General features: G+C 42.3%; 1 protein-coding gene across 1 annotated transcript in view; it reads right to left on the bottom strand.

The window, feature by feature from the left end:
• Positions 1–15,000, bottom strand: part of LOC137660121 (kin of IRRE-like protein 1) — a 40,107-nt gene that overhangs the window by 22,022 nt on the left and 3,085 nt on the right. The window contains 1 exon segment of the mRNA XM_068394835.1: positions 14,147–14,221. Coding sequence (XP_068250936.1) covers positions 14,147–14,221 — 75 coding nt within the window.

The following is a 15,000-nucleotide window of genomic DNA, read 5'->3' as shown; positions in this document are numbered from 1 at the left end:
GACGGAGTCCTCCCATTAGGGGACTTACATAAACCAATGCAACATAGCTTGCATAACAGAACAATTCTATCAGAATTATCCCAGATAAGATACATAGAATTAAAATGCTCAATTATACCAATAAATTGACACAGGTGAAAGAGACGCAAGGTTCTCAAGAACAAGTTTATTGACAGATAATAAACAGACAGGTTAACAACAAATATATATATTTATATAAAAGAGGGTAACCCAAAACTTTAAGCATAAGTATGATAGTAAACAGAACTTGTTTATCTGAAAGAAAAACCATTAAACACCACTTTAATAAGATACCAAGGTATCAAGTCATAAAAAATCTGTATTACAAATCAATCACATTAGCGTTAGAAACGCTTGGCACACATGTCTGAACTTATGCAAGGTTCACCTTTGAAAGAAGAAACAGTCTATATGGGCACTTGGTGCCCTCATTTAGTTTGTAGTACTGTATGTACCTACACACTCACCCTGGACTTAATCGTCCCAATTAAGACCACTGTTCCTCGCAGAGTTAAACAGTAGGGTTAACTACACGACCCACTGCTACCACAGATCTCTTAAGTTCCTCTACTTGCTTCGCATAGTGGCGAAAGAACACCCTGGAAGACTTCCAGCCCGTGTATAAACGGAGATGTTCAAAATCCATACAATTAAAGAAATTTAGGGATGAGGCAACTTTCCTCGGATCGTGACCTGCGGGTGTACTGTCAGGATCCGCTCTGCGAATAAAATATGTCATTTTCGCTCTGAGTTGATTCAGAGATAAATTTGAGCCTGATGTTTCTCCCCTGAATAGTTGACCACCCTTGAAGTCTGAAGTTCTACGAAGATAGACCTTTAGGCATTCTACTGGACATAGAGATGCATCTTCTTTCAGAGGGCAGATTCTCCAGGGACCCCACCTGTTGGTGGGTAACTCATTCTTGGCGAGAAACGTAGGATCCGGAAACAGGTTCAGCTCCCCCCCATCCAGGAACTGAACACGACCTGCCTCTCTCGAGAGGGCTACGATCTCACTAACCCTGGCCCCGGACGCGAGTGCAAATAGGAAAATAACTTTTTGCGTCAAATCCTTTAACGCACATTCTTCATTGCTCAGCAAGGAGGCGAAATGAAGAACTTTGTCTAAAGACCATGAGATGGGCTTTGGAGGTGCTGAAGGTCTGAGCCTAGCGCAGGCTTTCGGAACTTTATTAAAGATCTCGTTACCTAGGTCGATCTGGAAGGCAAATAAAATGGGTCTCATCAAAGCCGATTTACACACTGAAATCGTGTTAGCTGCCAATCCTTGGCCATGGAGATGGATGAAGAAAGATAAGCAGAAGTCTGTTGAGATCTCCTGCAGATTCTTTGCCTTTACAAAGGCCACCCATTTTCTCCAAGATGACTCATATTGCCTTCTAGTCGATTTGCACTTGTATTCCTCTAGGAAGTCTATGCTGGCTTTCGAAATCCCGAAACGCTTTCTCACCGCTAGGGCGAGAAAATCATGAGCTGCAGGGTCCGGGTTTTCTGTAATGAAGCGCAGACAGTCGACTTCTGGACTCGCTGGGTCAGAACTGGATGTGGTAGCAGCACGAACTTCATCTGTAGTTCCAACGCCAAGGGGAACCACATACTGTTCGCCCACTTGTGGGCCACTATTGCCGCTACCCCCTTGAAGGATCTCAGTTTGTTGAGGACCCTCAACAGAAGGTTGTGAGGAGGGAACAGATAAATCCTGGACCATCTGTTCCAGTCGAGGGACATTGCGTCCACTGCTTCCGCTAAGGGGTCCTCGTACGGGGACACGTACAGGGGCAACTTCTTGTTGTCTTTCGTCGCAGAGAGGTCTATTTGCAGTTCTGGGACTTGATTCAGAATGAATGAAAATGATCCTGCGTCTAAGGACCATTCCGACTCTATCGGTGTGAACCTGGATAGAGCGTCCGCTGTCACATTGCGGACTCCTTGAAGGTGAACTGCCGACAGGTACCACTTCTTCTTTTCCGCCAATCGGAAAATGGCTAACATCACTTGGTTGAGAGGTGGTGACCTCGACCCTTGTCGATTCAAGCATCTCACAACCACCTCGCTGTCTGTCACCAATCTTATGTGGATCGAGTGACGCGGGGAGACTTTCTTTAAGGTAAGGAGCACTGCCATAGCTTCTAGAAAGTTTATATGAAAGGTCCTGAATAGCTTGGACCAAGTCCCCTGGACTTTTTTCCGATGAGAGTGACCTCCCCATCCCTCCTTTGAGGCGTCTGAGTGAATCGTCAACGACGGGTGAGGTGGCTGAAGAAGAACCGACTTCTTTAGATGTCTGGCTTGGGACCAAGGTCTGAGAAGAGTACGTAGCCGAGGCGGCACTGGTCTTCTCAGGTCTCTTCGCGCGTTTGATGCATACCTTCTCCAAACTCCGGTTGCATCCTTTAGCTGTGCTCTTAGCACTGGGTCTGTCACTGAAGCAAACTGGAGAGAGCCTAGTACCCTCTCCTGTTCGCGTCTTGATATCCTTTCGGAATCTAGAAGTCTCTTGACAGAGCCCGCTATCTCCTTCCTTTTCTTCATTGGTATGGAGAAACTGTGTGACAAAAGGTCCCAGTGGATTCCCAGCCACTGGAACTTTTGGGATGGAGAAAGTCGAGACTTTTTCTTGTTGATCTCTAAGCCTAGGTACTCTAGGAACTGGATCACCTGACTGGAAGCTTGCAAGCATTCGGTCTCAGATGCTGCCCACACCAGCCAGTCGTCCAGGTAGGCTACTACCTGAATTCCCTTTAGGCGTAATTGTTTGAGAGCTGCGCTCGCAAGCTTCGTGAAAATCCTTGGGGCTATGTTTAGCCCGAATGGCATGGCTCTGAAGGCGTACAGTTTCCGTTGTAGCCTGAACCCTAGGTAGGGGGAGAGTCGACGGCTGATTGGAATGTGCCAATAGGCGTCTGACAAGTCTATAGAGACTGAGTATGCCCTCTTGGGCAGTAAGGTCCTTATGTGTTGCAGTGTTAGCATCTTGAATTTGCAATTCACTATGAACTTGTTGAGTGGTGACAAGTCCAGAATGACTCTGAGCTTTTCCGAGTCTTTCTTTGGAACACAAAACAGCCTCCCTTGGAATTTGATGGACTTCACCTTTCGGATCACATTTTTCTCCAACAGTTCTTGAACGTACTCCTCCAAAACGGGGGTGGAGTGTTGGAAAAACCGAAGGCATGGGGGTGGAGTGCTGTACCAGCTCCAACCCAGTCCATTCTTGAGTAGGCTTTGGGCCCAGGGATCGAAGGTCCAGCGATCCCAAAATTTCATCAGTCTCCCTCCTACCGGTATCATTTCACTTGGACTGCCGTCCTGAGGTCTTGCCTCTCTGACCACGACCACCTCTGAATCCCCTTCCCCTTGAGGGGCGCCTAGACGATCCTCTGGCTGCTCCTCTAGGTTTTGCACGAAAGGAAGAAGACTGTCCTTCGAACGTTGGGGCGAATGTGGTTGACTGACCTGGCACAGCCTGGGGTACCCACTGAAAGGTAGTCGGGGTTTGTGCCACCATCTGGGGCACTGGAGGCAAAGGCAATTGCAGTTGCTGTTGCTGTCTATAAGGCTTGGCTGGCCGAAATGGTAGCCTAGTCTTCATATTCTTCCTCTTTGGTTGAGGACCCTCATCCGGGGAAGATTTTCTTTTGATAGCCAGGCCCCACTTCTGGAGAAGGTTTCTATTCTCCACGGCGGCCTTATCAACAACCTCTTTGACCACATCGGTAGGGAAAAGGTCTTTTCCCCAAATGTTGGAGGAAATTAATTTCCTTGGTTCGTGTCTCACCGAAGCCCCGGCGAACACGATCTCCCTGCAAGCTCTCCTTGCCTTGATGAAGCCATAAAGGTCCTTCGTCACTGTGGCTAGGTGAGACTTAGCCACTACCATGAACATTTCATGGACCTTAGGGTCACTTGCCATTGTCTCAAGAGTGGTCTGAAGAGACATTGAGGCAGCCAGTCTTTCTTTGGTCTCAAACTCTCTTCGTAAAAGAGATTCGGGCAGCTTGGGGAGGTCCTCGCCGAATTGCCGTCCGGCAATATCAGCCTCCAACTTTCCCACTGAGAATGTCAGATGGACATCCTTCCAGTCTTTGTGGTCCATAGGCAGAGCCAGCGACAAGGGTTTACACTCCTCCAGGGAGGGGCAAGGCTTGCCGGCCTCGACTGCCTTTAGGACAGCCGCAAACCCTTTTTGTAAAAAGGGGAAGGCTCTATCAGGAGAGGACACAAAAGAAGGGAGCTTCTTGCTCAATGCAGCTACCTTCGAATTCGAGAAGCCCCTCTCTTTCATCGAGGATGAAAGTAGGGCTTGAGCCTTAGCGTGGTCCATAATAATGACCTCCTTCGGCTCTGTCTCTTCCCTTGAAGCTGGTTCTTTTCTCAGCCGGACATAGCAGTCCGGATATGATGCCTTGCTGGGCCAGAATTCTACCTCCTCTAGGGGAACTGAACCCAGCTTATCCGAAATGACGATCTTACCAGTCGTCATTGGCATGTGCTCAGCATACCTCCATGGGTTAGCATCTGAGCATATGGGAAGGTCTTTCACATTGAGCCTTTTCTGGGGCCCATGTGATTCTGCTAGGGACTGCATACGCAGTTCCATTGCAGCCGCCTTCTCCTGATTCTCCTTCTGCATTTGTTGGATCATTCCAACAATCGAAGAGAGGGCCTGTCCCAGTTCTACTGGGAGACCAGCCGATGTTGAGGGGATGGGCTCCGGCATCTGAACCGGAGTAGCCGACACCTCGTCGACCTCATCCTCTACGACATCCGGGGTTTGAACTTGATCCTGGCCTTCTGCCAGGAGGTCTTCTTCCAAACCTTCGTCCAGGTCAGACATCCTGTCACACAACTGGATGTCTTGCATCGCATCTGCGACTTCCTCGTCCACCTGGACTTGATCTTGAGGGATCTCCTCTTGAGGCTGGGGAATCACTGCTTCAGCTGATGCCTGTGGAAAAAGATACGCCCTCATCTTCTCACTTGGAAGATAAGGGCCAGAGGTGTTCTTCTTGAAGCCCCTTACCCAAGTACGAAGCTTTTCCCTAGCTATATCCCTTGATTCCGCCGTTCTAGGGGAATCAAAAGCCTCAGTAATCAGGTTAGTGCATACAGTACATACCTGAGGGTCCCAATACTGGAGATCATCCTTGGAGACAGCGCATGCTGCGTGTCTCCTACAACACTCATGTCCGCAGAGGTTCTTGCTGCGGACATTGCAGAAAACATTTCCGCACTTCGGAGGGTCCTCCTGTAAAGAGAAAAAATTTCCATGAGTATCAAGTGAACTATGTATCACTGGATATGCATAGTATAGCATAACAATTCATAAAGGAAAGACACACACTTGTGTTTCCCTCACAACCCATTGCTGCAGCCTTCCAGATAATAAAATCAAAATGGTTTATCTCTACTAGAGTAACCAATGCAAGGTTTCCAGAGGAAACAGGTGGAGCTCACACCTAGGCAATGATTTTTAAAATCCTGGATAATAGACGGGGAAGAACTCTGCTTCCTGTCTGAGGGCAACAGCAAAGGGCTGTGCAAGAAAACACAATAGTGTTAGAAGATACAGTGCTGTACCTAAACTTTTACTATAGTTTTCTTCTTACTGTATATGCTATACAGAAGAATACTAGTACAGTATAGGAGGATGTGTGCCGGCCTGCCTTTGCCGGCCGGCACACACCACAATTAGCTTTAAAGTATACTACTTAACAGCTATAGGGCGGCAGCCCTCTGGTTCAAATGCCTGTGCCGGCGGCAGTAGCTGCCGGCCAGCAACAGCCAGTGTTGGCCGGCAATGACTGCCGGCCAGCAACTACACAAGGTAGTACCCAGCTGCCGGCCACACTCTTGGTGACCGGCAGACAAGGACTGACATAAGACGGCCGGTAAAGGTACAAGACCGATGCCAGCCGGCAGCAAAAGAACCAGAAGACAACACCTGCCCGGCTGCCGGCCTATGAGGCCGGCAGCCGGGACAGGTACAGCACTTAGAAGAAAATAGAATGGATGCCGGGATAAGAGAGTACACTACCCCCCAAGCCCGGCAACCGAAAGAGTGCATATAAGGAAGGGGAGAAACTTAATTCAGGCTTCCTTGACCAATGCCGTCCGGCTCTGCCGGCAGGCATGGATGAGGGACCAAGAGAGGTCCGGGCAGCACTCGAAAACATAAGACCCTTGCCGGCCAGCATCTCTGCCGGCCTGCAATGGGCTTAGTCAATTCCACATCCCAACCTATACTAGGTCCAGAAGTAGAATGACGTACAGTACAGTAATACCCCTGCCGGCCAGCTCTGCCGGCCGGCAAGGTACAGTACAGTAATGGCTAGGCCATTACGGAGATAGAGGGGGAAGGGACAAGAGGGTCCTGCCAACCTTGCTTTAGTGACAGATCACCCGCAGCCAAGAACTTTGTCTTAGCCTAAGGGAGATCTAAGGGAAAGGGCCAGCAATACTTGCCAGCTTCCAGAGCACCAAAGCAAGGAAGGCGTTGCTACTCCCAAGAGAAGATTTTATCCTCCCCGAGAACAGCAACAGGACTTAGTCTGGTCGATCACAAAAGAAGGAATCATAACTTACAGAAACCTTCGATAGTGACCTAAGGGAGCTAAGCTCCCTTTGTAAGTGTTAGGTCAGCGAGGGGGCTCTGCCCCAAGCCAGACAACACGGACTCAGACTAAAAACTCTGTTGTTCTGTCCCTCTTTGAACCAGACTTTGCTGGAACAGGAAGGTACAGTAACACCCTAGTATAGTTTTATCGAAAATAAATTCGGAAAAAACCACTTAGGGATAAGCCCAAGGCTTAAACAGAGGGAAAGGGATTGCATACCTTCTCCGAAGAAAAGAAAGCAACCGGGGAGAATGATAAAGTATACTAAGGCTCCATAAGCAATTAGCCTAGGCACCAAGAGAATCGATTACCTGATTCACCGAAACTCACACGTATACAATCTTGGAAATATTCCACACAGTCTAAAATGTATAAAATATAGCCTAAAGCTTCAATAAAATTTTAATTACACTCGGAAAAACCAAAATCATGCATTAAGTACTAGGACCAAACGACTAGGCTACATGGCCTAGCGTAGGCCAGAATGGCGAATACTTCGCCAAATAATACTAAGCACGAAAGGAAATCCTATGTAAAGCTAAATAGCTAAAATTTATTAAGCAAAACAACCAGGAATGTCACTCTGACTAACTAATTTATACCTAGCGAGTGACAGTGTCCAGGACACCTCTGGTAGGCTACGGCTCTTGTATCAAAGATTAATCCTATTAATCACTCAAAATTTACCAAGAGCCTACATTTATACATAACAGACACTATACTCAACTTATCCGAGGCCAACGAAGACGAAGAAGCCATGAAAAGCTGAATAAATCCAAGATTTGCGAGAAAAACAGGAAAAAACACCGAGTTGTTAAGCTACGCAAAAAGGAATACAGATGGCGCCAGGATTGGCGCCAGGCACGCATACGAATCGGGGGATAGGGAAGCCTTGGGAGCGGCTCCCCTTTTTCTTTCCCGAATTCGTATCTCGTCAATCTCCCTCCTACGAGACGAAATCTCTGTTCAGGTCGTAGATTGCCATGTGACGTGTCTAGAATACGTCCTCTGATATGTCGCGATATCCCTTTCACGAGGGATACTCGCTCCAGGAGTTAGAATTCTGGTACCTTAAGGTAAATTCTCTGGGAATATCGCCGTAGTTGTAATATACCCTAGGAAGCTACCCTATAGGAACTTCCATCAGGACGACATGGCTTGAGCCCAAAAATATATATATATATATATATATATATATATATATATATATATATATATCTCATGTGACGCGAGGAGTCAGCATCGGCCAGTTTCGCCCTCGATTGATTCGCTGCTATGCTATGTATAGCTTATGTATGGCCTCGGCCAGGACGATAACGAAGCTCTTTGGATGCAAAGGCAATCTCCTCAATTGCTGATGAAGGACTCGGAAAGGGAGAATGCCAAAGCAGTTCTCAAATGGACTTTTTAGAATAGGTTTATGCTATGTATATTGAAGTATTAATTTATTATTTTGGGTCCAGAGAGGTGTTGTTTGTGTTAAGGCAGAATAAGTAAGTTTTATTTTTTGTTGATGAATAATAATAAGATCAATCCAAACAGTAAGATTATCTTATTATTTGCTGTCAAGATTGCTGATTGTATTTACTGAATGAATCAAACTGCGTATTGGTATTTCGTTTGATATCGACCTTTTCATGGATGAAAATTCACATTAAGGTCTTCTTAAGATGTATTTAAAGCTCTCTCTCTCTCTCTCTCTCTCTCTCTCTCTCTCTCTCTCTCTCTCTGTATGTGTGTGTATAGAAAGAATAGCGGTTCTTTCTTACGTCTCGAAGAATATATTAATGAAGAGTGAGACTAGAATTGTGATAGTTGTTGGTACCATATGAATATGGAAAGACATTCGTATTCAATCTATAAATTTACCCAAACAAGCTTTGATGATAATAGACACATTTACATTTACATCAGCTGGATGATATACTTTGATTCATGTTTTGATTTATTTGTCTTAATAACTTATGGTGCAATGAACCCCAGTCTGGGGTGTATGGTTACACCTCTATACTCTTTTCAAGATGGCCACTGTTCCCTTGATGGCAGTAATCTGCACCTCATTTATGCTTGGACAACTTGGCATCGCCTGAAGGTATTGTCTCAAGTTGTTCTTCATAAGTCCTGTTGCCCCCCACCCCCTGCCCCACCACAGGTATTATTCCTATTTCTTTCAGTTCCAATGTATTTTTCAGGTCGTTCTTTAGCTCTGGGTATTTTTTTTTTCTGCCTCTCAGCTCTATTGAGGTCAAAATCACTGGGTGCTGTCATATCTGTAATCTTATATGTTTTTTCTTCTTTATTCCAGATTAAAATATTAGGATTTTCCAGTTTTTGTTTTGTTATAATTACGCTATCCTAATTGTCTTGATTGTTTAAAATGTTAGCATCCTTGAAATTGTGCGCTAATTAACTGGAGGATTATTATTTTTCTCCACGACATTTATTTTTAAAGTATACTCTGTGAACGGTGAGAATTGATGTCATCGTTGTTGTCCAACTGAAAATTATCATTTAATAATTTTATTTTTATTTTTTTTTTCTACATTACTTTTATCCCATCCATATCAATCCAGCCTGCGGACTCTTCCGGCACTCGAGACATTCATAAATATCTCCAAAGACTTTCCTCCTGGCCAGTTTCTCATTTGAACCCTGCTCCCCCACTCTACCTCACTTTAAAGTCCACCTCCCTCCCCCCCTCCAGCAACCAAAAGTAAACAGTGTGGCGGGATGTTAAAAAAAACAAGCCCCACACCCTGAATCACACCTACTGACAATGGTCCCACAACACAAACTTTCCCCTGACGTTATCTAAAACCAGACTCTTAGACAAAAAGGAAGAAATAAACAAAACAGAACATAACCTTAAAACTATATATTTCTTACTAACTATAATAAATCCAACCAAAACCATCCACATTCAAAATACTTAACACTAATCATAAACAACAGTAAATATAACAACGTAACACCATTCAAATAAACGCAAAAAAAAAAAAACCTAACAAACTTAAATTACACCGCACACCAACACCAAAAAATAAATATATATATATGAACACCAACACAGCCGACAGTCTTTTACGGCAACTACCACAATCACCGCTTTTTAAATAACAGATTAAACTGTGTGGAAATTTGCCACAACTGCCTCGCTGAATTGGGTGGTAGTCATCATCCTCATCTTCATTATTATCATCATTATCATCATCATCAACAATCCAAATACAAAGGCCAGGTCATCATCGGTTCAGCAATCCAAAAGCGCAGTCCAACACAATCAAGTACAGGCCAGGTCATCAACAATCGTAGTCCAAAAGAGCAGTCCAAACAAAATCCTTATTTACAGGCCTGGTCAGCAACAATAAATCAACTCTCAAAAAACAATCTCTCATAAGGAGGAATCACGGCTTTTTAAATCAATCAACACTTCCACGCTGGTCAGAAAAATATAAATATAAGGTAAAATCCAGCATTCAAACACAACTGAATCGAGCAGCAGTCCAATCAAAATAAGCATTCACCCAAGACATTCGCCACTGTCGTAACCTAACTAAAAAATGTAAACAAACAATCTCATTTAAACCAACAGTCTTTCTCACCACAAACGATCGTTAACCTAACTACTTTCGCTCGCTAACACAATATCTCTCTCTCTCTCTCTCTCTCTCTCTCTCTCTCTCTCTCTCTCTCTCTCTCTCTCTCTCTCTCTCTCTCTCTCTCTCTCTCTCTCACAGGATTTGGCAAAAACAAAAAAATAAAAATAAAGCAAAAATAAATCCTCCACATTCCTCCCCCCTTACTTTGCCAAATCCTTCTCACACAACACTTACATTATTTTTTTCATAACCCAGTCGCAGTCGGGAACGGGACCTCTACTCCGAGTAACTGGGCCTCCATATACTCTCTCATTCACTTCTTCCTTATCACAATCATTCGCTACATTAACACTATTCCTATCTAAATCCCTATCATCTAATATATCATGTACAATCATATCGACCTCGTTCTCATCTGGCCCTATAATTACACTCATTTCTGTAAACAGTTCATCCATTTCATCAAAAACATTCTCAACTTTAGTAAAAGATTCATTCATACTACTAATCATTCTCCTATCTCTCACTCTCGCATTCGTCATCCTTTCTTTTACATCACCTAAGGAAAAGCCACACACACTATAGGTATCATTCATACTCAGCCATGATTCATCTGTATTAACACATTTATCTTCCATACACACTTGCACAGTTACACCCTTGTCATACTTATTCGTATTCTTACCTATACCTATAAATTTCCCTTGCACTTTCTCCTCACTTAAAACTTTCAAACGCCTCTTTTTCCTATATTCAACTAACACTAATTGTTTATTTTCCAACCCTAACTTCTCATGCATACTAGATTCATACTTGCTCATTTCCAACCAATTATTCATCCCATTCTCACAAACATTAATCCTATTCCTTCCACACACACAGGAGGACTCACCCAGCTGAACCCTCTTACACTCTAGTTTCCCGAACATCCTGGCTGGCCTAATCCCTTCTTTCTACATACTCTAGCTATATGCCCATCTGCACCACATTCAGTACACTTACCCCGCGGCTCCTTGCACATTCTAGCATAATGGCCATCCTTACCACAATTACCACAAATTACATTCATATGATTACTAGGACATCCACTCGCTATGTGCCCAGTCATACCACACCGATAACATTTTATCCCTTTCTCTTTCTTACACTCGCTAATTCTATGCCCTACCTCACCACATCCAAAACAAGCACCTAGAGCCCATCTACATTCATTCTTCTTATGACCAACTTTCCCACACCTATAACACTTTTCATCACGAACACGGCTATCTGACATATCTCGATGTGCACTCACACTCCTATCCCTATGGCGCCAATTACCCTGCCTAAATCCTTCATTTGTCCTTACAGGTATTCCCACATTACTCGCCCTAACACTCCTATCTACTACATTATCAGCTACCCTCATTGGTCCTCTCAAAATTGCATCCTTATAACTACCAAATTCTATTACACTTTCTTCCATTCCAGTTCTTACACTCACAGATTTACTTTCTTTCATGCACCTATCTAACTCATAATCCTCAACTATCTCTAGTATATCATCCCATGTCAATCTCTCTTGCGTCCACCTCATTTTCTCTTTGCGTTTCAAATTAATAAATTCACACACATTCTCAGGTACTGTTGCCAAAAACTTCCTCATTAACTCCTTATTCTCATTTATACCTTCATCCCCATACTTCTTCCTAGCTAAAGTTTCCAACCTACATACATACATCGATATCGCTTCTCCTGCATTCATCCTTGCCTCATCAAAATCATTCTTACGCTTATACCTAACACTCCCTTTCATACGTTTTACCTGCTCAATTATTCTCTTTTTCACACTTAAATAATCAACGCCACCTACACTCATTATCACTCCATACATCGTCAACAAATACCCAGTCAAATATTCTCCTAACTCCCTAGCCCAAACTCTTTTACTATCACCATACTTATCCTGACAATACCTCTCATACTCCTTGAAAAAATCATATACATCCCTACTGCTATGCTCATTGAACCTTTCACACCGAGGTACCTCTCTCATAAACACAGTCTTACACACATCACGTTCATTCTCACTGCTATCATCACTGTCTACTCCCTTGTTACCTTCTTCCTCATTTGAATACAATGAATCCACTTCCACACTTAAATTCCTATCCTTAACCATTCCTTTCTTACCCTTTTTCTTACTTACCACTTTCACCCATTCACGATCGTCCTTGCTATCAGCCTGATACTTTTTCTTCCCTTTCTTCACATCACTTTTACCTTTCCTTTCATCTTTCCTCTCACCTCTCTGTTCATCCTTACTATGCCTAATTCCCTTATTTTCAATATCACCATCACTATTACTACTATCACTATCACTTCCTTTCCCATTATCACCTACCTTAACCTTCTCTTCCACTACCAACCCATTACCCGAAGCTGAGGACACTCCTCCAACTGCACCTTCACCCATTATAGTTTTCATCATCCCCATGACTTGCCCCATCATATCTTCCATTCGTTTCTCTATTCGTTCTTCATTCTCTCGCATCCTCATCTCAACACATTCTTCCATTCCTTAAGCTCCTTCTGCATCGCCGCATTCTCCCAGTTCAACCTCTCATTCTCTATTAGCAACCTCTCCTCACGCTCCTTACTCAGCCGCAATTCCTCCTCCAAAGCCTTTAATTTACCTTCCATTTTTCATCAACCTTATATCTAAATTCTGTCCTTCGTCCAACAGTCCGGCTTCCTATCCCACCTCGGCAGTCCCTGTTCGGGCGCCAAAATAATGTGGCGGGATGTTAAAAAAAACAAGCCCCACACCCTGAATCACACCTACTGACAATGGTCCCACAACACAAACTTTCCCCTGACGTTATCTAAAACCAGACTCTTAGACAAAAAGGAAGAAATAAACAAAACAGAACATAACCTTAAAACTATATATTTCTTACTAACTATAATAAATCCAACCAAAACCATCCACATTCAAAATACTTAACACTAATCATAAACAACAGTAAATATAACAACGTAACACCATTCAAATAAACGCAAAAAAAAAAAAAACCTAACAAACTTAAATTACACCGCACACCAACACCAAAAAATAAATATATATATATGAACACCAACACAGCCGACAGTCTTTTACGGCAACTACCACAATCACCGCTTTTTAAATAACAGATTAAACTGTGTGGAAATTTGCCACAACTGCCTCGCTGAATTGGGTGGTAGTCATCATCCTCATCTTCATTATTATCATCATTATCATCATCATCAACAATCCAAATACAAAGGCCAGGTCATCATCGGTTCAGCAATCCAAAAGCGCAGTCCAACACAATCAAGTACAGGCCAGGTCATCAACAATCGTAGTCCAAAAGAGCAGTCCAAACAAAATCCTTATTTACAGGCCTGGTCAGCAACAATAAATCAACTCTCAAAAAACAATCTCTCATAAGGAGGAATCACGGCTTTTTAAATCAATCAACACTTCCACGCTGGTCAGAAAAATATAAATATAAGGTAAAATCCAGCATTCAAACACAACTGAATCGAGCAGCAGTCCAATCAAAATAAGCATTCACCCAAGACATTCGCCACTGTCGTAACCTAACTAAAAAATGTAAACAAACAATCTCATTTAAACCAACAGTCTTTCTCACCACAAACGATCGTTAACCTAAATACTTTCGCTCGCTAACACAATATCTCTCTCTCTCTCTCTCTCTCTCTCTCTCTCTCTCTCTCTCTCTCTCTCTCTCTCTCTCTCTCTCTCAGGATTTGGCAAAACAAAAAAAATAAAAATAAAGCAAAAATAAATCCTCCACAACAGATTGGAAAGAAGCAATAAAAGAGAAAGAAAAAAAAAGAAGAAGAAGAAAACCAATATCTCACGGTGGTATAGAGAAGTCTCTTGTTGGAACCAGCTGATGTGGTCGCAAAGAGCCTCGTCCTTTACAACACCGGTTGCTGAAAATGACAAAAGGCTGCCAGACATGAATAATCCAAGAGCTCTCTGGAGTCTTTGGAGTAAGGGAGGAGAGGAGCGATACAATTCTCACTGGCCAAAATACGTGTTCGTCTTATTGGGCTCGCCAAACGTGTTGGTTTAGATAGCCGTTATTAGAATGGCGTGTTTAAGGCCTGTCTAAGGCCTTTCTAAGGCCTGTGCTGTCTATTGATTGCTCTCTTTTAGAGTGAGGAGATGCTTCTAGATGTTTTATATATATATATATATATATATATATATATATATATATATATATATATATATATATATATATATATATATACATATATATATATATATATATATATATATATATATATATATATACATATATATGTGTGTGTGTGTGTATAATTATATATACATATAGATAGATAGATATAGATATGCATACAGTAGACATAGATATTGATATAGATATAAATATATATATATATATATATATATATATATATATATATATATATATATATATATATATGTATATATATATATTATATATCAATATATATATATATATATATATATATATATATATATATATATATTGTATATATATATATATATGTATATATATATATATATATATATATATATATATATATATATATATATATATATATATATATATATATATTTATACATGTATATATATATTAGCTTTCATGTATAACTTACTTATGAAAATTCTTATAAGGAAAAAAAAGCATGTCTTTTATGCCATGTGCAGAAAAAGACA

Source organism: Palaemon carinicauda, chromosome 20 (genome assembly GCF_036898095.1).
Source record: "Palaemon carinicauda isolate YSFRI2023 chromosome 20, ASM3689809v2, whole genome shotgun sequence".
NCBI lineage: Eukaryota > Metazoa > Arthropoda > Malacostraca > Decapoda > Palaemonidae > Palaemon > Palaemon carinicauda.
The sequence above is the reverse complement of the archived record's forward strand: the minus strand, read 5'-3'. Positions and strand labels throughout refer to the sequence as shown.